The sequence below is a fragment of the Myotis brandtii genome, unplaced genomic scaffold (genome assembly GCF_000412655.1).
Source record: "Myotis brandtii unplaced genomic scaffold, ASM41265v1 scaffold693, whole genome shotgun sequence".
In the NCBI taxonomy this organism is placed as follows: Eukaryota; Metazoa; Chordata; class Mammalia; order Chiroptera; family Vespertilionidae; genus Myotis; species Myotis brandtii.
In genome coordinates this window covers 2794867-2818086 of record NW_005370710.1, presented here as the reverse complement: position 1 = coordinate 2818086, position 23220 = coordinate 2794867, and the positions used below count along the sequence as shown (strand labels likewise).

Sequence of the window (23220 nt, the reverse complement as noted above, 5' to 3'; positions counted from 1 at the left end):
TCGGCTGCGGGGCACCGGCAGCTTTCCCCGGGAAGCCGGATCCTGGAAGTCGATTTTCTCCGCCCCCGAACCGAGCCTCAGTTTGAAGGAGGTTCCGCACCGCGGTGAGCAGCCCAGTGCGTGGCCTGGAGCGTTACACAACGAAGGGTGCAAGGCACTGACATCATTCTCCCGGCTCAGGGTTCTGCGGGCCTTTGCCTTCCGGGGCTCGGTCCGCTTTCACCTGTGTGGTCGTCGGTGTGACAAGTAACTACCCTCGTGGGAGGCGATTTTGGAGGCTCGGCGCTCAGGGCGGGGGCACTGTCCCGGCTTTGTTCAGCTGGCATTCCTCCTAGATCCCCACTCTGACCCGTTACCAGCGTTACATTCCAGGGGTTGGCCGCTTCTCCCAGCAGGTGACACCTTTGAGAAGGGAACTGGACGATCTAAGGCAGCGGTTCTCAACCTTCTGGCCCTTTAAATACAATTCCTCATGTTGTGACCCAACCATAAAATTATTTTCGTTGCTCCTTCATAACTGTAATGTTGCTACTGTTACGAATCGTCATGTAAATATATATGCAGGATCGAGGTGACCTACTGGGTGTAAGGTCCACAGCACACTTCCCAGCACACTCTGGTCCGCTGCCATTCGTGGCGCTGCTCTCTTGAGAGCAACCAGAGTTTGGGATTTTGTTTCAGTGCAAACCAGACCACACCTATTCCCTGCCTAAAACCCTTCCAGCAGTTTCCCATCACACTTAGAATAAAATCCAAACTCTTTAACAAGGCTCATGAGGCTCGGCCTGCTCTAGGCCCTGCAGATTTCTCTAGCCCAGTGGTTCTCAACCTTCTGGCTCTTTAAATACAGTTTCTCATGTTGTGACCCAACCATAAAATTATTTTCGTTGCTACTTCATAACTGTAATGTTGCTACTGTTATGAATCGTCATGTAAATATCTGATATGCAGGATGGTCTTAGGCGACCCCTGTGAAAGGGTCTTTCGACCGCCAAAGGGGTCGCGACCCACAGGTTGAGAACCGCTGATAAGGGCTTGACCGTCGCTTTTGCTTTTATAACGTTAGGGCTCTGTGGCAGTTATGCGAGGAGTGCAGGTCACATTGCGTTCCTGTCAGTCACCTGTCATGGCCACCGGTTGGAAACAGGTTTAAAATGCCGAGTGTGCGGTGTTGGTTTTTCCTCCCTCCCCTAAGTTGTAATGGAAGAGTGTAGATGGGTGATCTGCCTAAACATAGATTGTTGTTTCCCGTTTCTTACCGCAGCTAAATCAAGATTTCGTTCACAGTTCGGCACAAAATCACTTCTTAAACTGGCAGTGGCAGCAGACGTTTAGGAATGCCATCAGGCAAGTTATGTGCAAACTGCATTTATTTAAATTGAAGGGCTTGCACTGAGCTCTGCGGGTAGCAGGGCTGGTTTGGAAAGGTAACTTCCTGAAGTTCCTAATGAGCTCAGCTCCGTGGCCCGATGACATGCCGGGTGGGGGTGAGAACAGGAGCCCTAGTGCTGGAGTCTGCTGAGCGGACAGGGGACGTGAGGCCAGGGGCAGGGATTCACCTCTTTACCCCTCCTCTTCGAGTTTCCCCTAAAGACGAATGGATTCTGTGACTTGAAGCGTTGGTGGCCTGTCTTCTCTGTAACTTGCACTCTTGCACTCGGAACTGCTTATCTGGAATAATGAATAATTGACGACTGTCCAGTGGTACCCCATTTCTTTCCTTTTGGGGAGGAATCCTAGAGTAGTGGAGTTGGCGGGGTTGTGAGTCTTGGCTTCTTTACTGGTGTTGTGGCCAAGTTATTGAACATCATTTTTTTTAAAAAAATATATTTTTATTGATTTCAGAGAGGGAGGGAGGGAGGGAGGGAGGGAGAGAGAGAGAAACATCAATGATGAGAGAGAATCATTGATCGGCTGCCTCCTGCACGCCCCCTACTGGGGATTGAGCCTGCAACCTGGGCCTGTGCCCTGAACAGGAATCAAACCGGTGACCTCTTGGTTCCTGGGTGGACGCTCAACCCCTGAGCCACACCCGACAGGGCCATCATTTTCTTAATGTGTAACTTGGGGATAATATTTACCTCCAGGGTTGTGAAAATCAAATGAGAGCCTACCAAGTGCTTAATAAACGTTAATTCCTTATTTTCCCCTTAGCACCTAGAGTAATAACAACAATAGGCAGCTCTTTCCTCAGGTGAGAGTTCTGAGGAGGAGGCAGTGCCAGGTAATCAAGATAGGCATCTGCGGATCTCTGCGCGCTAGGATTTAGTATGTGATTTACTCAGGAAGACGAATGACATTCCTGATTTCCTAGGACTGTGGGCTTAGCTTTAGAAAAACGGTTATTTCCTGTGGAGGGCACAGCATGGGCATAGGGAAGGACTTAAATGCTTGTTAACTGAGAGGGAGTTATTCTGAAGATGTGAGCAGCTGTGGTTTAGTATAATTTAGCTGCCTTTTCTGCCATACAAGGCAACTCTCTTCTCTCATTGCTTTCTTCTTCTGTCCCTTCCTCAGTTATGGCCTGAAAGTTCTTGTATAAATTGTCCAAAACTCAGGATACGTTCCCCCCACCCCACCCCACCCCTAATACGCATGCTAGGGCTATATTCCTAGGCCTGTTCATAAAATCCAGGTCAGTTTATAATGTAGCTTAAGTATTGCACATAAAATAAAAAAAATAGTCAAGTAAAGGTGGTATGTTAGCTGCATTATTTCTTTAATTACTAACTTGAAAATCTAATCATTATTTTTTCTATGAGAAAATGTTTTGAGTTTTAGCTTTGATTTGTTGTTGTTATTATTAACCTTCACCCGAGGGTATTTTTCCATTGATTTTCAGAGAGAGTGGAAAGGAGGGGGAGAAACAGAAACATCATGTGAGAGAGATACATGGATTGGGTGTCTCCCGAACTTGCCCCAACCAGGGCCAGGAATTGAGCCTGCAATGGAAGTGCGTGCCTGTGCCGTGCCAGCACGGCCAGGGGTGAACCTGAGGGGGGTGGGGGTGGTGAAGGATTAAAGAAGACAGACAAGAGAATAAAGCTGGGCTGGGTGGGATGCTGCCCTCTGATTAGAGAGAGAGAGAGAGAGTGCCACAGCCTGCAAGCGGAGTCTTCATTTTATAGCCAGATTCCAGGAGGCAAAGTAAGGGCATGGTTTTACAATGTTCTCCTGGGTTTCGAATCCACTCAATTACATGCACCTGATCGAGCTTTGTTTACTTGCTGCACCTCTCGCAGCCCACATCACTCAGCCACGTGGGGCACAGGTTCGGACCATAACGTCAAGCTCACAACCATAGCCTTTGGCTATAATTGTGCTGGGACTTGCATGTGGCTTTGCCAGGAGAGGATTGTGCCCTCTCATTAGTCCCAGGCTTGAACCTGTCCAAACGCTGTAGCCGCTCTCTACACGTGCCCATGTCCGGAATCGAACTCGGGACCCTTCATTCCACGGGCGGATGCTCTATCCACTGAGCCAAACTGGCTAGGGCTCAGCTTTGATTTTTATCACCAATTTGGAGCACAGATTTCTGTCTCTGCTTGCTACCCATTATCCTGACAGCAAGGGGGGAAACCTTTTCCTATGTACTTGCCACCGATGGGAGGAATTGCTCAGGTGTTGGTGAGGAAGGAGCCCTTGTTGCAGCCCTGCAAAGGAGTTTTCCCAGTGCACTGCTAAGATTTGACATTGGTAAGATTTTTGAGATCCTGTAGTAATATTTTACTGCCTTTTAATAATTTACAGATTATGTACAGCTTATAACATTTTAAAATTAGTTGATATATTAACTTTGGACAAGGTGATATCTGAGCTTCCCTTTCAGTTAAATTTCCTGGTTGACTTTAGAGCAGTGGTTCTCAACCTTGGCTGCACATTAGAATCACCTGGGAATCTTTTTAAAATCCTGATTTCTGGGCCTCATCCTCTGGAAATTCTGTTTTCTTTGTTACTAATGTTGTGGCCCCACCCCATAACAAAGAAACAGAATTTCCGGAGGATGAGGCCCAGAAATCAGGATTTTAAAAAGATTCCCAGGTGATTCTAATGTGCAGCCAAGGTTGAGAACCACTGCTTTAGAGGGAGGGGAGGAACCTGCCCTTTTTTGAGGATCAAAAAAGTCAGGCAGTCAGCGTGCCCAGGATTCTCGTTCAGGTCGCACCATGTAGGTGCCAAGTGCAGTGCTACTGTCACCTTCCTCAGACAGGACAGAAACCGCCTCTCAGGGCCGTTCGTCCTTTTTTGTCCTTCAACAATGGACTATTCAACACCCTTACGTTTCTTCTTGCCACCGGGCAATATTTGGTGATATTTTTGAGGCTCATGCTGTTCTTTTCTAGCATCACAGAGGCTGTTCTGTACTGAGCCCTTTGTTCCACAGTCTGAGTCCTCATGTCTCTTTCCTGCTAGAAGGGTCTGCTCTCCTTCCCGTGGCCTCGGGGGCTTGGGAAGCCGTGCGTCCTTCCTTTTTATGTTACCTTTCCGAGAAGCTGCTTGCTCTAAAGTGCATGAGGTGAGAAAAATCCAGCTATTTTTGTGAAACGTCTGTCTTTTCCTATATTGATTGCATCCATACTACCAAATACAGAAACCAAAGACCAAAAAATACTTTTCCTATCCTCTAACCGCAGCAGCAAACACCAATGACAGAGAAAACAGCGTTTGCCCTTAAACTCCTCAAGTAGAATAGCAGTACAGGTTGAATACATACACATTAGATTGGCATCTTAGCAGTGGAAGCTGCTTCAGAAGGTCATCTTTTTCTGCTTTGTGAGGCAAATTTTTAAATAATTCAGGGCATTTGTTGCTTATTCTTCCCTAATCCCCACTTAGTAGACCTTGAAAATTTGTTCTCATTACCAACCAGAATACCTTATATTTTAATTTTGTGATGTCACGTTTATTTTTTTGAATTTAAAAACTAATGCATATTTCCTTTTACCTGATTTCCTTTTGCTTTCTTTTCTTCAGATAGGGGACCCCCCCCCCCAATGCGGTTTTGTTTTATTTATTTTAAAAGCTTTGAGTCTTTACAAGGAATTCAACTTATAAAGTTTCTGTGGGAACTGAAAGAACCAGTGGTTACAAAATGTCACTAAATCTGTTGGTAAACGGGCTACAGCTCGGTGAACTGTGTAGCGGGCTCTTTAGTTACTTGCTCCGCGGGGCACCCCATCCTCTGAAGCCTCTGCAGGGCCCCAGACCTCTCCAGGGAAAGGCATCCACAGAAGGGGAATGTCATGCCCAGGACTTAATGTTGTTCTGAAAAGTGAGGCTGTGCTTGATGTGTTATGATTCAGTGTTTACAGGGAACTTCCACAACATGATTCTCCTCGAGCCTTACACCATATCACTCGCCCCTCTTTTTTAAACAGATGACAAAGAAACTTTAGCAGAGAGAAGTTAAGTGACTGTGATCTAAGATACTTAAGCAAGCAAGTCCTGAGTTGAGATTTGAACTTCGGACTTTGGGATTCTGAGCCAGTTTCTCTTACTGCATGGGGTTGCCTTTGAAAGGAGATTTTTAGTATTGTGTATGTGTGAAAGATGAAGTATTTTCTACAGACTTTTCAGTAAGTTGGATAGTTATATTTAAGGAATTTTATTTCTATATTAAACATTTTTTTAAGTCTGTATAGTATTTAGTATTCTGTTCTTGAATGGAATGATTTACATTGATAGTGAGTACAGATTCAGGGCATGACATGTCAGAAGGTGGGTTTTTTTTAAACAGCCCTGAGGAATATGTTGGGTGCTATAGCCTCTTTTAAAGACATTGTTTGTCAGGAGGAAAGAAGTTGAATTTAGCAAACATTTATTGAGTGCCTTCCCAAACCAAGAGGTCTTTGTTTTGATCTGTCATCCCATAAAGCAAACAGGAAATGATCAACTGGAAATGATCAACATTTTTAATAGAAAAGGCAGTATGCAGCAATATTCTATAGACTATCCAAATGTTACAGTTCATTTTATCATGCATTCTTTTAAGAGAATGTGCTTTAGAAACGTTAAGTTGTATACATGAGACCATTTCCTATCTAGCATTTTTAGACACATTCTGAAGTATGATGGTCTCAAAAAAAAATGGTCATTGAGGTTGAAAGTACTTTATACTCATACCATATTTTTACATTGGTGCTGAATTTTAATTTTTAATAGTTTGTATTTTGAATATTTTTTGAATTCTTGTGTCTTTATTCTTGATTATAAAGACATTTCATTTGATCTGAAATTACTCCCAATGTGTAAGCATTATTGGATATGCTATATTAGGGCTTTAATTCCAATGTTATGCTTTTACTGTAATAAAAAAACATGTTTATGATTATGCTCTTAAGACTTGCATAACCCCTCTTGACATGTTTTGTGTGGAAAAGCAAGATTTTTTTTCCACATAAAGGCTCTGGGAACTTAAAAATTTCATAAAATACATTACCAAATTATTTCAGCTGTGGCCCAGGTACTTGCATTTGATTTGCTATATCACTAGTAAAGATAATTACTATGTTGGGAAATGTCATTCAGGAGCTTTCTGTTTTCTTATCTACAGTGGAATATAATGCCAGGCTCCTGCTTACATCTGTTTCTTTCTTCAGATTCATTCATGAGATCTTACAGATGGATGAGTGAGAACCAAAATTGATGGAGGAATTAGTGTATGATAAATGCAGAGCTTTATATTGTAGACTTAGTATCATCCTTCAAACATATGTGCATGTGGCCTTTATTCAAATACATCTAGTCACAGTGCCCTCCCCACTTTTTGGGACAGTCAATTTTATGGTTAGATAGCTGTGATTAGAACATTCTTCTTGATTGAATAGAATAGACACCCTGTCATTCCTTAAAAGTTTGTGTTCTGTTCCCACATATAAATTATTTGCTTAAATAGTCCTTTAGTATTTCATAAAATGTTAGAATTGGGGACCTTCAGGTTAAGGTTTAAGGCTCCAGAACTAAGTAAGGCTAGTTGACATAGCTAACATTCATCAAGTGTTTACTATACACAGCACTTGCATGTTACAGCTCAGATTTGCCTCTTCAGCCTCATCTGCTGACCTACTTGTACTTTTCACTTCAGCCAAACTGAACTTTCCCTCTGTCTTGACTTAATTATACCAATGCTGCCGTGTGCCAGGACATTTGCCATCTCTTAAAAACCTCTTGTTCGTTGCATTATATCTTTATTCATATTATTCCTTCTACATGGGGTGCTTTTCCCTGTCTTCATCTCTCAGATTGTTTTCTATCTGTAAAGGCTCCCTTCATATAACGTTATTTTTGTAAATCTTTTTCTAGACCCTTGACTATACCCCTCTCTTTCTCCAACCAAAGAGATTTTGTACTTATACTAGAGACCCGGTGCACGAATTCATACATGGATGGGGTCTGGCCGGCCTGGCCCGATCTGGGTGATTGGGCTGGGCCGGGGAGTGGGGGGAGGAGATGCGGGAGGTTGGCCAACCAGCCCCGCCCCCTGGTGGAACTACTGGTCGAGGAGACAATTTGCATATTAGCCTTTTATTATATAGGATATTCTATGATACTTTGTACCTTAACAGTGGTATATTGAATCCTGTTTCATTAGACTAATGTCTTTCCAACGTTTGACTGATCTACAATAAGAAATACATTTAAAATGATCTCTTATGTGTGTATGTATATATAGACATACATCTACATATATGAAAAAGTTAAAAGTTTCATGATGTACTTACTGTGTACTTTGTACAGTGTACTCTAATATTTTCCATTCATTTCTATTTCATTAAAAACTATTGGTGGCAACTCAACTGATTTTATGGTTAAAAAACCACTGCTTTAGGCTATAACTCTTAGAACTATGAATTTTGTTATACTTATATTTGTATTATTGACAGACATAGCTCTATACCAGGCATGTAGAAGGTTTTATACACATATTTGTAGCATTGAATTGGACATTTTTTGTGAATGTGGCATAAAGCCTGATTTTTGGTGACTTTTGAGGTTGCTATTTCACACTAATTACTTATATTGAATTCATAGCAACTAAACTCTAGGTTTTATTTCATATGAACTGAAGTTAAGCTAGATCTCCTCTATCCTGAACTTATACAACTGCTAATAAGCATAAATATAATAAGCATAAATAATTTGTTTCATTTAAAAAAGATATTACATTTATTTCCATTACATTTTATTGAGGTGAGTATATTTGGCTTGCCCTGTTGGTCCTAAATTGGGGAAGGGGCTAGATGTGTTTGGCTCATCAGTATAACCTCTCCAGTCTTTTTGAGCTTGAGTTTGTGATCCCGCATAGCACTGTCTTTTCTTTGAACCTTTATCTACATAATTGACAAACCTGTCTTTTTCAAGTGGCTGATAAAAATGTTGAACAGAATCAGAAGAAGTTTTATTATCTAGAGGAAAGTGTCCAGTTTATAAACAAGTAGATTTTGCTTTGAATGCAAATTATCTGGATAACTATTGAACATTTCCTAACAGTGGCAACTGGGCCACCTTGGTGAACCTGATAGTGTTTGGGGTTAGGGTGGGCTTTGACAGACCATGATCTATAGCCAAGGAGGAAAGATGCTTCTAAGAGGTCTGTGTGGCCTTACTTTTAAGTGTGGGGAGCAAACATCGAAAGGATGCTAAGTCCATTTTCATTTGCCTGTATAGGAGGAAGGGTGGCACCAAACGTTTCTTGAGTTTTGTTTCTGACATTTTCTCCACATTCCCTACGCTGTAGATAGGCTGGACAGCTCGCCCCTTTCCAGACAGGCCTAGAACGTTCCTACCTGTTTCTTTGCTCAGGTTGTTATGACAGGAATGCAGTGACTGCCTTTCTGTGCCTGGAGAATGCCAATTGGAAAGCTCAAATGCCATGTCTTTGATGCCTTCCTTCCCCAGCTCTGCCCTGTATGAATAAGCCCTGCTTCTTGCTCCTACAGCAGTTGGACCAACTTCCAGTGTGGCACTGGCCCTTTCAGATCAGGCTTAATTGCATCTCTGCCTCAGGGGATTGAGCGGCTCCAGGATAAGGAGCTTGGTCTTCATGTTTGTAACCCTAGGACCTGTCACATGGTGAGTGATCAACAAACGCTTAATGAGGAGTCCAACCTCGTGAAGAGTTTCATTTGGCTTTGTTAGTCCTGATAGTATTCTAAAAGGCAGGCTGTAAATCTAATATTTGGTTGTTAACAATTTGTGACGTAATGAGTAGACTTTTCCCCCCTTGGTTTTTCTCTTTCTTGAGCTTGTTAGGAAGGTTTATTGCTGAGTTCAGATGACTGACTTTGGGTGGGAGGCTTAGGAGTCCAATATGAATCCATTTCACCCGGAATGCCACAGTTATCACAACAATGATTCAGAAATCTTGCAGCAGATAATAGGGATGCAATTTGAACTTACCCGGCAGTTCCTCTTTCATTTGACATCTTTGGGGAAGCTGTGTTTTGGTTGAGTGACTTTTCCAGAGAGCTCAAGGTTAAACCTTTAGAAGCACAGAGAGAAGATTCTTATTTTTTTGTTGGACTTTTCTCTAAAATATAATATATTCTATACTTCCCTGTGTTGTGAATTCCCTTTTCTGTGTAACATTTTCCCTCTGGTTACATAAGATACAAATTCATTATAGAAATGTTGGTAAATATAGAAAAATACACAGAAAGGAAGTAAGGTGTATCTTATTTCTGTTACCCAGAAAACTACCCTTCTCAACATATTAGTATATATTTACAGTCTCTTTCTGTACATATATTTAAGTAGGCATTTAAAATAAATTTAGAACTATGCTGTCTTATAATCTTCTATTTAAATCTATTATACTGTGAACACTTTTTTATGTCCTGAATGTTCATTGTTTTAGTGACTGCTGTTCACAAAATGGATGCACTGTAATTTACCTAGCCTCCTACTTTGGAGCAGTTGGTTGTTTGCAGTTAATTATTGCCAGGACAGGGAGGGCACTTGTTTTTCTGCACCCCTGTCAACATAGGAGAGTAGTTCCTCCACAGGTTTGCGTTTTCAAAAAATTCAAAATCAATATATGCTTGAGCGGAATAAATCCCCAAGTATTCAGAAATAAAGTGTCCCCTTCTACCAGTTCAACTTCTTGGGCAGCATTGGTTAATTGAACCTTCTGATGACTTGATACTGTTAAACCTAACAAGTGATGATGACGCCAATACAGGGATATTTGTTTGCGTCCGCAGGGAAATCCCTTGGAAAATCACTCATTCCAGTTGGTGGGTCTCTTGTTTGTTCCTTTTCTAATGTGACTGATGCTCAGGGAGTTGGGGACTCTGCCTCACTGTCGGTGTATTCTTCCTGCCTCTCCATTTCTTTCTCTGTAGCTCCTGCAAATATCATCCTTTTCTTTTTCCCATTTGCCAGCCACGCACTTCTGTTTGCTTCTCTCCCCAGCCGCACATTTACAAGCTAGACTTCAGTTGAACTTGTCCAGGGGAAACGGGATCATCAGCTGTGTGGCTCCTTTCCTCTCCTCTGAAGTGAGATGCAGGGCCTTTGTGATAGGCTCCGCTGTTGAAAGAACTTCCTGACTCATGGTCGAGGCTCCGCTCTGTGGCGATGCCTGTTCTGGGACAGAGGCGGTGTCTGGGAGTGACAGTCTGAGGAGAGTTGTGTGCAGAGGGCAGCGTCCTTTCCGGGTGGGCGCCTGGAGACATGACATCTGCTGCTGCACCATCTTGTCACGAGGAAAGCCAGGAAGGAGGGGCTTTGTGTACTTTGTGGGGTGGGAAAGGGAGGAAGCACTTAGGGGTGCATCTAGCACTAAGGATGTAGGGAGGGAATCTTTTGAAAAGAAAACCTTTTGATGCATTTAGACATACTGAAATATTTAAGCTCTAATGAGACAGTGTATAGAACTGTGTTGTTCCACAAAGCACTACTGTTTTTATCCATTTGCTTTCTCAGAAGCCGTAGCAGATTTCTGTGTTGTATATGTAATCTGTTTTAATTGGTTAATTCTTCACCTCAATATTTAAAAATTATTTTTATTATAAAATGTACATTTTACCCATATTTAAGTGTACAATTCACTGGCATTAAGTACATTCAAATTGTTATAGAACCAAAGCTACTATTTATTTCCAGAACATTTTTATCATCCCACTCTCTCTCTCCCTCCAGCCCCTGGTAACCTCTATTCTGCTTTCTGTCTCTATAAATTTGACTGTTCCATATACTTCATCTAAGTGGAATCATACCATATGTGTCCTTTTGTTTCTGGTTTATGTTACTCAGCACAGTGTTTTGAAGGTTTATTCATTTTGTACATATTAGAATTTAAAGTTTCTTTTTATGAGTAAATACTATTCCATTGTAGTGTATCTATCACATTTGTTTATCCATTCATCCTTTGATGTACACTTAGGTGTTTCCACCTTTTGACTCTTGTGAATAAAGCTACTATGAACATTGGTATGTAAGTGTCTGTTTGTGTCCGTATTTTCCATTCTCTTGAGTAATATCTAGAATTAGACTCCTGTTTTCAAATCCTTTGGGTATATACCTAGAAATAGAATTATCACATGGTAATTCTATGCTTAGTTTTTTTTGGTTTCCATAGTGCCTGTACCATTTTAGTTTTATCTATTTTTTTTTGTAATGAAATGCCTGCACCATTTTACATTCCCACCAGTCATGCAAAATAATTTCAATTTTTCTATATCCTTGCCAATACTTAGTTTCTGTGTTTTTTTTAAGTGCTTGTAATAGCCATCCAAATGGATGTGAAGTGATCTCATTGTGGTTTTGATTTGCATTTTCCTAATAATTAGTGATGTTGAGCATCTTTTCATGTACTTATTTGCCATTTGTATGTCTTCTGTGGAGAAGTGTCTATTCAAATACTTTGCCCATTTTTAATATCTTGTGTCATTAAATTATAGTTCTTATATATTAACATAATTCCTTACATTACATGGTTTTCCAATGTTTTCTCCCATTGCACTCTGTTTTAGTGTTCTTTGATACATAAAATTTTTACATTTTGATGAAGTCTCATTTACAGTAGTCTCCCTCTTATCCATGAGGGATATGCTCCAAGACAACCAATAGATGCCCAAAACCACAGGTAGTATGCTATGTTTTTTTCCTATACATACCTTTTCATTTAAAGGAAGCACTGTGAATTTTATTTGTCATATCAAAATTATATAATATGTATATATACATATATATATAATTTTTTTTTATTGATTTCAGAGAGGAAGAGAGAGGAAAGAGAGAGAATCATTGATTGGCTGCCTCTTGCACGCACCCTACTGGGATTGAGCCTGCAACCAGGACATGTGCCCTGACTGGGAATCAAAAAGTGACCTCCTGGTTTATAGGTCTATGCTTAACCACTGAGCCACGCTGGCTGGGCCCGGATTTTTGAGGGATGTATTTGAATCTTGATAGGAGGTACACTGTGGATTCTGCCAATATCAGGTGAAGATTTTTCCCATAAAGAGGATGGCAGCTGGTCCAATAGGGACAAGTGACCAGTGTTCCCAGATTCAGCTATAGTGCCGTCAGAAATGGAGCGAAGAAAAGATGTTGAAGAGTTGTTTAGTTCTCTTGATTGGCCATTTTGATGGTTACTGTCAAATTATAGAATTGTTTCCCCCTTTTGGGAGAAAGAAATTCCAGCATGATGCTTTTCTAAGAAGACTCGGCCTAATAAATGAGGAGGAGCAGAGGAACAAAGAAAAGGGTGGATATTCCTCAGAGGAATAGGTTCAGAGACAAGAGCCTGCAGCTTCTCAGTGATCCCCACTAGCAAACTGTTTGAGCGCTCTGGGGTGGGGCTGAGCATCGAGAGTGTGGCTCCAGTGTCAGCAAGGACACGGAGAGACTCATTTCCAATCAGAGTGTGGTTTCTCCAAGTGGATTAAGAGGGAAGGTTGGGAAAAGCCCCTGTCGCTTCTTGCGGCCCCATCATTGGGAGTTAGGAGGACATTGGAAGCGTTGGTTCAAAGACTGACGGTGTCTGAAGTGTTTAAATTATGACAATCTTTTTTCCAATGTCCTGACTCTGCAATAATGGCAGAAGGTAGGAGGTGTTCGGTTTTGCGTAGGGGCCTTTACTTGCCAGGGCTGAGAATTAAGAACATTAGCATTCTTCTAGGTCAGTGATGGCGAACCTATGACACGCGTGTCAACTCATTTTTTGGTTGATTTTTCTTTGTTAAATGGCATTTAAATATATAAAATATCAAAAATATACATCTTTGTTTTACTATGGTTGCAAATATCAAAAAATTTCTATATGTGACACGGCACCAGAGTTAAGTTATGGTTTTTCAAAATGCTGACACGCCGAGCTCAAAAGGTTCGCCATCACTGTTCTAGGTGATTCATCAAGGTTGGGAGCAAGCTCTTTGCTAAATTAACTAAATCTAGAGTGGACATGGTCTCCCATTCTATCCTCGTCATTTTAACAACAACAACAAAATCTCGGGTCAGCCTGTTAATAAGCATATAGAGTTAAAGGCTGCTCGGGTGGAGTCAACATCTGAAGGAAGATTGGAATTTTCTTTGAAAATAGTTGGAGGACGGTTATAATAATCAGGAACCGTTTCATCAGGTTTTTTGGAGCAGGCCTGCATTTCCCCAGTCAGCAGGCTTAGGAAAGTTGACTGTACCTGCTTGGTGGAGGTCTCCAGTGAGTGTTCCAGCATTTTGCCAAAAGTTAAGGTTTTGTTTTTCTAAATTCCTTTCAGGATGTTCCCATCGAGCAGGTTTCATTCAGTGCCGAGCTTGACCTTCACTGTCAAGCATATGAACTGGCTGATATAAGTCAGAGCAACCAGGCTGATAAGTTTGAATAACTATTACATTCCTCACCAAATCTATGAGGATTTTCAGGTACTTTAGGAAGCTGTATAACTATGGATGCAATTTGGCCTTAGTCCAGGGAATGTAATAAACTTGGGGTTTATTAGGATCCTCAGAGGCTTAACTTTACAGGGACAGGTCCTGAGGAGCTCAGATGAGGAAGGAGTGCGGAAAGGTTCCGAGAAGGAGGAGGAGGAGGAGGAGGAGGAGGAGGAAGATGGCACCGGAGGGGGAGCCAGAGACAAAGAAGCTGAGGGAGAGGAATGTGAGGCTTTGGAAGCCATTTTTTTTTTCTTAAAGTGCTTATTTGCCTCAGTTAATCTAAACACTTTATTTTGTAAAGAGGCGATTTTAGACTCATAGTAAAGTTTGGAAGCCTTGAAATACCAATTGAAATATGTGTTCCACCCATTTCAGAGCTGTGGTTGACCAGTTTGGTTTTAAGAAAAGAAGGTTGGGGATTTCAAAAGTTCATAATGGCCATTGATATTCTAAATTACTTTAGTCATAGCAGTCCATTTAGTTAGAAATTACACGAGGAGAGACTGGGTGCCCTGAAATATTTAGAGAAGTGGGATCCCGTTTTTCAGAGGCTTTTCTCTAGCCCAAAGGCCCAACTAGTCTGCAGGCCAAATGCCAGCGTCCCACTTTAAGAACAGACCTTCCAGAAGAAGCCAGGCCGAAGGCTGAAGCGGCCAATTTCAGAGAAATAGCGAGATCCTGAAGGAGTCAGGTCAAGGCTGAGTAGCACAGTTCTAGCAGAACAGCCTGCTCCGAAACAAGTCAGGTTGAAGGCTGAAGCAGTTTCAGTGAGGCAAGCTAATCTAGAACCAGACTGCAGGCCGGCATCGTTTCAGTAGAAATAGTCCAGCTTCCAAGGGGCTCGGAGGAAGGCTAGCATCTCAAGAAACAGCCTGATCCCAAAGCAGAGTGCCAAAACAGGTATTCTCAAATAAAGGAGGGCTTCAACAGAAGAGGGCGAGACCTTTAACAGATTACAGAGAGAGCCCAGAGAGTTTCAAAATAGAGTGGAAGCTCAGATCCAGGAGAAAACACTCTCCAACTCCAGGGTCGGAGAGGAAACAGGAGCTCAGCGGGCTCGGTGGCTGCCTCACCTGTTCGCTCACCAGCCTCGGGGCAATTAGGGCTCTTCTCTGGATCCTGTACTGGCCACTGACTGTGTTGACCTTAAACAAAAGCCAGATATTTCCCCAGCACGATGAGTTTACTCAGGAACAACAAGGAATTGCAACCCAGAACATGTGCAATCATGTGGGTCATGTACAAGTCCGCTAAAACAAAATAAAGGAAGTTATTTTATAGGGCGAAAAGAAGTTGGAAAGGGCTATTATAAAGCGTTTCCCTTGTGCTTCTTAATTGACACAGGGCACGAGAGCGCACCATTCTGGCCTCCCTACTTTAAATGAGGTTTCTGATGATGATTTCAGTTTCTTTCAACAGTATCTTGTAATTTTCAGTGAACAAGGCTGTCATCTTTTTGGTTAAATTTATACCTAAGTGTTTTATTTTTATGATGCTGTTGTTAATGGAATGGTTTTCTTAATTTTTCATATTCATTGTTAGTGTATAGAACTACAGTTTGTTTTTGCATGTTAATTTTACATCCAGTAACTGCTGAATTCCTCAATTAGCTCTAATGGTTTTTCGTGGGGATGGGGGAGGAAGAGTATGGCTTCTTTAAAGTTTTCTACATGTAAGATCATGTCTTCTGTGAAGAGATAATCTTCCTTCCGCCTTTCTAATTTGGATGCCTTTTGTTTCTTTGCCTTGCCTGACTGCTCTGGCAGGACTTCTAGCACTGTGTTGAATAGTAAAAGCAGGCATCCTTGTCTTGTTTCTGATATTTGGAGAGAAGTTTTCAGTATTTCACCATTGAGTATGATGCCAGCTGTAGATTTTTCAGATTCATTTTTTTCTTTCATAGCAAGATTCGTTTCCATTTCACTTGTTCGTGCCCTGCTGTGTGTATTTGTGTTTATAAACGTATGTATCATGTGAATCTGGCATTTCATCTCTTCCTTTCTCTCAGTGTTCATGCCCCATTTTGCTGGAAGTTCTGTGTTCTTCCTCAATCCTGATTCATTCTTTCTTACCATATTAGTTAATACTCAAGGTCAAGATACTAAACTTTATATAACTTTAAATAATAATTGAAAATTACACAAGTTAACATGTTGTTATTGTTGGAAAAATAGCAAGTAGAGATGAACAAAAAGAAAAAATTTTACTTAGCCGGATCTCACTACCCAGAGATATTTATTTTGTGATTCTTCCCAGCATGCCCTAATCAAATGAAAATAATTTAGAAGTTGAACATCAAGATAAGTTATTTTAAGTCACTCTGATCTTGAGTCAACACATTGGAGTGATTCTCACTTTCACTGAGAGATGTTCTAGTTGGATATTCTCTAATTGTTCATTTCATAGAGACTGTATATTTAAATTCCAGTGTTGGGTGAAAGGAATTCATACAGTTGTAATGGTTGGAAATTGGTGAAAGCATTTCAAACAGATTCAGTATGAAGATATAAATTTATAGAAATTGTTGAAGAACAATTCAGCCCTGAAAAATATAGAATTGGAAATGTTTTTAAGTTATGATTAAGAAAGAGGCAGAGTATAAATATGGTATTGAGATTACATGGCACAAAGATTGACAAGATGGTATCAACTATAGTTGTTATATTGACCATAGATGGATAGGAAAGTTAAATTTTCTTGGCAAGAGTGGAAGAGGAAGAAGGTTTTTTTTTTTTTTTTTTTTTTTTGTGTGTGTGTGTGTTTTTTTTTTTGCTTTTTTTAAAGGTAATTTAAAACATAGGTAGTAACATGAAGTTAAAATAAGTCTAACTAGAAAGTTAAGATACCTCATTGAATTCTCTTATTGATTCAGTAGATATTTATTGAAGACCTGGTATGGTTAAGGTTCTGGGGAACAATGAAGGAAGAAGGAAGGTTTCAAGACCCTTAATTTAGAGGATTGTGAAAATTAGATTTGGGAAGTTTTATTTTATGATGATAGTAGTTGAAACAGTACCAGTTGACAACAGTTTTTAGCTAAGAATTATATATTCATGGAATTTTAGGCCTAGAAGGTACCATAAAAATAGAACTGAACCTTCTGGTTTTTCACATGGGATTACCAAGGTCAGAGACATTGCCTTGCTCAAGGTCACACAGTTTGACTATTTGGGTTTTGAATTCAGATCTGAGTCCCTGTCCAGGGCTTTTTCTCCTATCGTTGAATCTTGGATAGAGCCACCGGAAGATACATATCAGTTTAGAAATATTCATCAGATGCTTGCCATGTGGAGCATCCAATGGAGGAAACAAACATATTCCTGTTCTTGTGTTTATCCGAAGAACTCTTTTAATTATAATTAATAGAAATCCATCTTAAACTGAAGAAGAAGGGAGAATTTATTGGTTCATGTAACCAGAAAGGCATGAGTGGGTCTGGCCTCAGGTTAGACTAGGATCAGGGCCTGAAGGCATAAGGACCTGTATGTCTGCACCTTACATTTTGGCATATCTATGCGTTAGACTCTTATTTGCAGTTTGGAACCACTCTTAAGTTCTGGGGTTACATCTTTACAGCTCATGATAGAATAGGAAAGAGCTATTTCCTGTTGGGAGGACTTAAGGGAATGAATAGCATGGCTCAGTCTATTTCATTTCACATGGCCGCCTGTGGTTGAGGGTGTCTGACAGCCCTGTTGAAATCAACTGGAGTGGGGATTAGGCATGCTGGGCACACAGAATAGTAAGGAGGTAAGACTACCTGATGCACATATACACTGTGCACACAAAGCTGTAGTAAATGTCAAACACAATAGAAGCAGAATGTGCCGTAAGAGGCCAGAACCTGGGGGCACCAGGAGAGATTCCTACGGATGAAAGCACTGAGGCTTGATGAGTCAGGGTTTTGGTTAGTGAAAAGGAAGCATGAGAGGAGATCCAGGCAGTAGGAAGCAGTGAAGTGCGGATTTGAGACTTGTGCAAGGTGTTTTGGGGGAACTAATAGCCCAAGTCCTGTGACTTTGGGAGAAAATTGGGAAGATAGGTTTGGCTGAGAGTGTGAAGGGCCTTGAATGTCAGAGTAAGGAATATACCTTTATTCTGTAGGCAGTGGGGAGTCATTGAAACATTTTGATCAAGGGACAAAGGTATTTTAGAAAGGTAAATTGAGGAGCCGAAGAGTGCTTTTAGACTTAGAGAAACCAGATAAAAGGGTAATGGAACTTATTTCCAGAGGAGCTAGGCAATACTGTTCCTAACATGGAAAACCTATAATGATTGTGAACAAATCACTCAACTATCTTCTATTTGCCTCTTTAGTAAAATAAATACATTTATCTTTCCTCACATGAGATCAGAATTTATAATTTTACTAAGAAAATATTATGTTGTAGTCGGCATTATTGCTTTATAAATGACCTTATTAACTTTGTTACATATGAGAGTGTATTTTTCTCTGTGGTATTTGGAGATTGTAAGTTGGAAATAGATTATTGATTGAGGAAATGATAGCTACATTTTATTAGTTCATAAAGTAAATGGAATTATTACCTTGGGTTGCATTTTCTTTTAAACTTGATATTTCAATTAGTTAAATGACAGAAACAAGTTCTGAAACGAAACTTTAGTGCTATGTGTTAATACTCTTTTTCTTTCTACTCTTATGATTTTCTTTATTACTAAAAATTCTCAAAAGTGCCCTCATAACTGGGATATTTGACATCTGTACCCTAAAACAGTGATAAAATTGCTCTGAGCACTGCTTGCGCTCCTGGGTTTCAAATTCTTGGAAAGAAAGCTCCTTCAACTCTTCTGTCTGCATCTCTCCCAAAGAATTTACTGTCTTTGGCCAGGATATTATCTATATATATAAAAGCCTAAGCAACCAGATGACTGGCCGATCGCTATGACACACACTGACCACCAGGGAGCAGACACTCAACACAGGAGCTGCCCCCTGGTGGTCAGTGTGCTCCCACAGCTGGAGTGCCACTCAGCGAGCTTACTGAGCTGCGGCGGCAGGTGCAGCGGGGCCAGGATGAGTGGGAGCAGCGTGGCGCCCAGCCTGGGCTCGAGCTCCTCCCTGGCCGCCTGCTGCTTCGCGCACTGCTACATTGCTTGGGGGATGTCGGACTGCCAGTTTTGGCCCAATTCCTTTAGGCCAGATCAGGCCGAAACTGGCAGTCCGACATCCCCTGAGGGATCCCGGATTGTGAGAGGGCACAGGCCAGGCTTGAGGGACCCCACTGGTGCACGAATCCGTGCACTGGGCCTCTAGTGTATAATAATAAAAGCGTAATATGCAAATCGACTGAACAGCCAATGACCATCCAGACAACCACGCTATGACACCCACTGGTGCCAGGCCAGCCAAGGTGGGTGTGATGTGATTGGTTGGGGGCCCGGGTTGGCTGGGGGACCCCCCCCCCCCAGTGCATGAATTTCGTGCACTGGGCCTCTAGTTAAGTGTATAAAAATGCAACTGTTTTTGTATGTTGATTTTGTATCTTATGACTTTACTAAATTTGATGATTAGTTTTGTGTTTTTTTTTAAATCCTCACCCAAGGAGTGAGGATATTTTTTCTATTGATTTTTAGAGAGAGTGGAAGGGAGGGGGGAAGGGGTGAGTGAAAGAGAAAGAGAGATGTGAGAGACACACATTGATTGATTGCCTCCCATATGCACCTCGAATGGGGGCAGGAGTCAAACCTACAACCCTCTGGTGCACAGGCCAATGCTCTAACCACTGAGCCACAGCAGCTAGGGCTACTGATTAGTTTTAATTTTTTTTTTTATGAGTGTTTAGGGTTTTCTATGTATGATATTGTGACATTTGCAAATAGAGTTTTACTTCTTCCTTTCTGATTTGAATGCCTTTTTAAAAAACTTTTTCTTGCCTAATTACTCTGGCTGGGAATTCCAATATATGTTGAATAAAAGTGGTGAGAGTGGGCATCCTTCTCTTTCTTGTTGTTGCTCTTAGAGGAAAAACTTTCAGCTTTTCACCATTAAGTATGATGTGGTTTGTCCTATGTGGTTTTTCAATAATGTTGATGTATGTTTTCTCCATACCCACATGTTGAGAGTTTTTAATCATAAATGGATGTTGAATTTTGTCAAATGAAATGGTCATATCATTTTTGTTCTTCATTTTGTTACTGGGGTGTATCACATTGATTGGTTTATGGATGTTGAACCATCCTTTCATCCTGGAATAAATGCCAGTTGATCATGGTATATGTCACTTTTTAAAAAAATGTATTGTTATTGATTTCAGAGAGGAAGGGAGAAGCACAGATAGAAACATCAATGATGAGAGAGAATCATTGATTGGCTGCCTCCTGCACGCCCGCTACTGGGAATCGAGCCTGCAACCCGAGCATGTGCCCTTGACTGGAATTGAACCTGGGACCTTTCAGTCTGCAGGCCGACGTTCTATCCACTGAGCCAAACTGGCTTTACTTATTTTTTTGTGCTTTTGGTATTGTATCTAAGAAATAATGCCTAATCTAAGCTCTTCAGGATTTACTCGTTTGTTTAAGCATTTTGTAGCTTTTGCATTTAGGTCTTTAATTTATTTTGAGTTAATTTGAGGTATAGTGTTAAGTAGGAGTACAAATTCATTCTTTTTAAAATTATATTTTTATTGATTTCAGAGAGGAAGGGATAGGAATAGAAACATCAATGATGAGAGAGAAATTGATTGGCTGCCTTCTGCACATCCCCTACTGGATCAAACCTGCAACCTTGGTGTGTGCCGTGGCTGGGCTGATTTTACATACTGATCTGTGTCCTCAACATTGCTGAACTTTTTTTTTTCATTCTAGTATTTTTTAGTGCACTCACTAGAATTTCCAATATAAAATATCATATCATCTGCCAGTAGAGTTTTACATTCCAATATGATGCATTATTATTATTATTATTATTATTATTATTATTATTTTGCTGAATTGCCCTGGCTAGTACCTCCACTACAGTGTTAAATAGAAGTGGCGATAGTGGAAATGTTTGTCTTGCTTCTGATTTTGGGGGAAAGCCTTCAGTCTTTTACATCATAATTATGATGGTAGCTTATGATGAGTTTTTCAGAAGTGCCCTTTATCAGGTTGAGGTCATTCACTTCTATTTTTAGTTTGTTGAGTGTTTTTATCAAAAAAAGGATGCTGGATATTGTAAAATGCTTGTTCTGTATATACTTTGATTATTGTGTGGTTTTAGTCTTCTATTAATATTGTGCATTATATTGATTTTCATATGCGGAATCAACCTTGCAATTCCTGGGATACTCGGTAATGTTGTATAATCAGACTTTTTAAAAAAAGTGTTGCTGTGTTTGGTTTGGTAACATTTTGTTGAGGATTGCTGTTTGTATTAATGAAAAGATACTGGTTTGTAGCTTTCTTGTGATACCTTTGTCAGATTTTAGTATCAGGGTAATGCTGGTCTTACAGGATTAGTTGGAAAGTGTTGTTTACTTTTATGGTTTTTGCAAGAGTTTATGAAAGATGGATGTTAATTACTCTTTGAACGTTTGGTAGGATCCTCCAGAGAAGCCATCTATCCTGTGCTCTCCTGGGTTATGCCTTTCTTTGTGGGAACTTTTAAAGGGATTAACTTGATTTTGTACTTGTTATAGACATATTTAGATGTTCTATTTCTTCAGTAATTTGTGTCTTTCTAGGAATTTGTTCAGTTTATATGTTACTTAAGTTGTTGGTGTATAGTTGTTCATAGTGTCTTATTATAATCCTTTTTATTTTTATAAAGTAGGTAGTGAGGTACCATCTTTCATTCTTCATTTTAGTAAAGTGAATTCCCTATCTCTCCCCCTTTCCCCATCAATCTAGCTAAAGGTCTGTTCATTTTATTGATGTTTTCAAAGAACTAACTTTTGGTTTTGTCTATCTTGTTTTACTATTATATTTACTTCAGTTTTAATCTTTATCATTTTCTTCTTCTGCTTGTTTTAGGTTAATTTTATATTCTTTTACAAGTTCCTTAAGGTAAGAAGTTAGGTTGATATAATTAAAAAAAAAACCATCTGTGGTTCTTTCTGTATCTTTTAGTAGGACTTCATCTGCCTGCAGAGGTGTGTTTACCTATGGTTGGAGATTTTGAAGTAAAGGGTTAAGATTTATTATTTGCTTTTGTATTCTTTGGGAAACTACTGAAATTTTAGAGACTAAATGTTTTAGTGAAGTGTGTCTGTAGTATGAGTAATGGGGACAAGAGATGAGTTATGGAGCCTATTTTGAGTTTATGCAGAAAGAAGTTCACTTTCAAGTCCTGGAGAACTTATTGAGCACTTTGCGTTAAACATAAGGCGGAGCTCCTCGAGAATTGATGGTCACATTTAGTGTTTCAGGTACAGTTAATTCTGGTATGTCCTAGATGCGGTGGTGGCACACAGAAAGTGTTACTGTCTCCAGTGTGATGATAATACTCGTTATTTCAGGCCTGTATTCTGAGTTCCATTGCATGTGTCCCACTATGGCAGGCCTCTCCATTCGATGTCTCACAAGCACCTTAACTACTTGCCTAGGAACCAGCGCTCCTCCAGTTTCCTCCAACCTGTTCTGGCTTTAGCACTTTCTGGGCCTAAACAAATGATCTCAGTCATTTGAAGCTAGAATTTTGCCGGTCTGTATTGAGTACTCACCAAGTATTAATGACTCTAAAGAACTCTTGAGCTGAGGATAGAAGGCAGCCTTGACCTCTTTGGATTGCTGCATCCGTTTTTTCATTGCTCTACCTGCATTCAGTTTTGATAGTCTTCCCTATTCCCTCTTCTGCATTTACCTCCTGGGTGGTTTTACTAAAACCAGATCTTAGTACTCACTTTCTTAAAACCTTTACATTGCTTCTCTTAGGGTCAAGTCCAAATTTCTTAAAATGATTTAAAAGCCCCTTTTACTCTGGCTTCTGCTTATCTCTCCAGTTTCATTTCCTGGTCACCAAGTTATTCGTCTGTTATATTGAACCTCTGAGTAGTTTAAAATGTGGCATGTTCTCTCTAGCCTCTGTTTGTTTTGGAGCCCTGACCTCGGTTTATGTCTCTAACTACATAACTGCAAGCCGCCTTCCCTTCAGCTGTATTCCCCACCAATTTACCATCTTCTAGATCAGCCGTGGGCAAACTACGGCCCTCGGGCTGGATCCGGCCCGTTTGAAATGAATAAAACTAAAAAAAAAAAAGACCGTACCCTTTTATGTAATGATGTTTACTTTGAATTTATATTAGTTCACACAAACACTCCATCCATGCTTTTGTTCCGGCCCTCCGGTCCAGTTTAAGAACCCATTGTGGCCCTCGAGTCAAAAAGTTTGCCCACCCCTGTAAC

At 40.5% G+C, this 23220-nt stretch overlaps 1 protein-coding gene across 1 annotated transcript in view; it reads left to right on the top strand.

Annotated features, from left to right (window-relative positions):
• The window catches only part of DOCK3 (dedicator of cytokinesis 3), a 204694-nt gene that overhangs the window by 2923 nt on the left and 178551 nt on the right, over positions 1 to 23220 (top strand). Inside the window, exon 2 of the mRNA XM_014529727.1 lies at positions 22 to 104. Coding sequence (XP_014385213.1) covers positions 22 to 104 — 83 coding nt within the window. The remainder of the gene's footprint in view (positions 1 to 21; positions 105 to 23220) is intronic.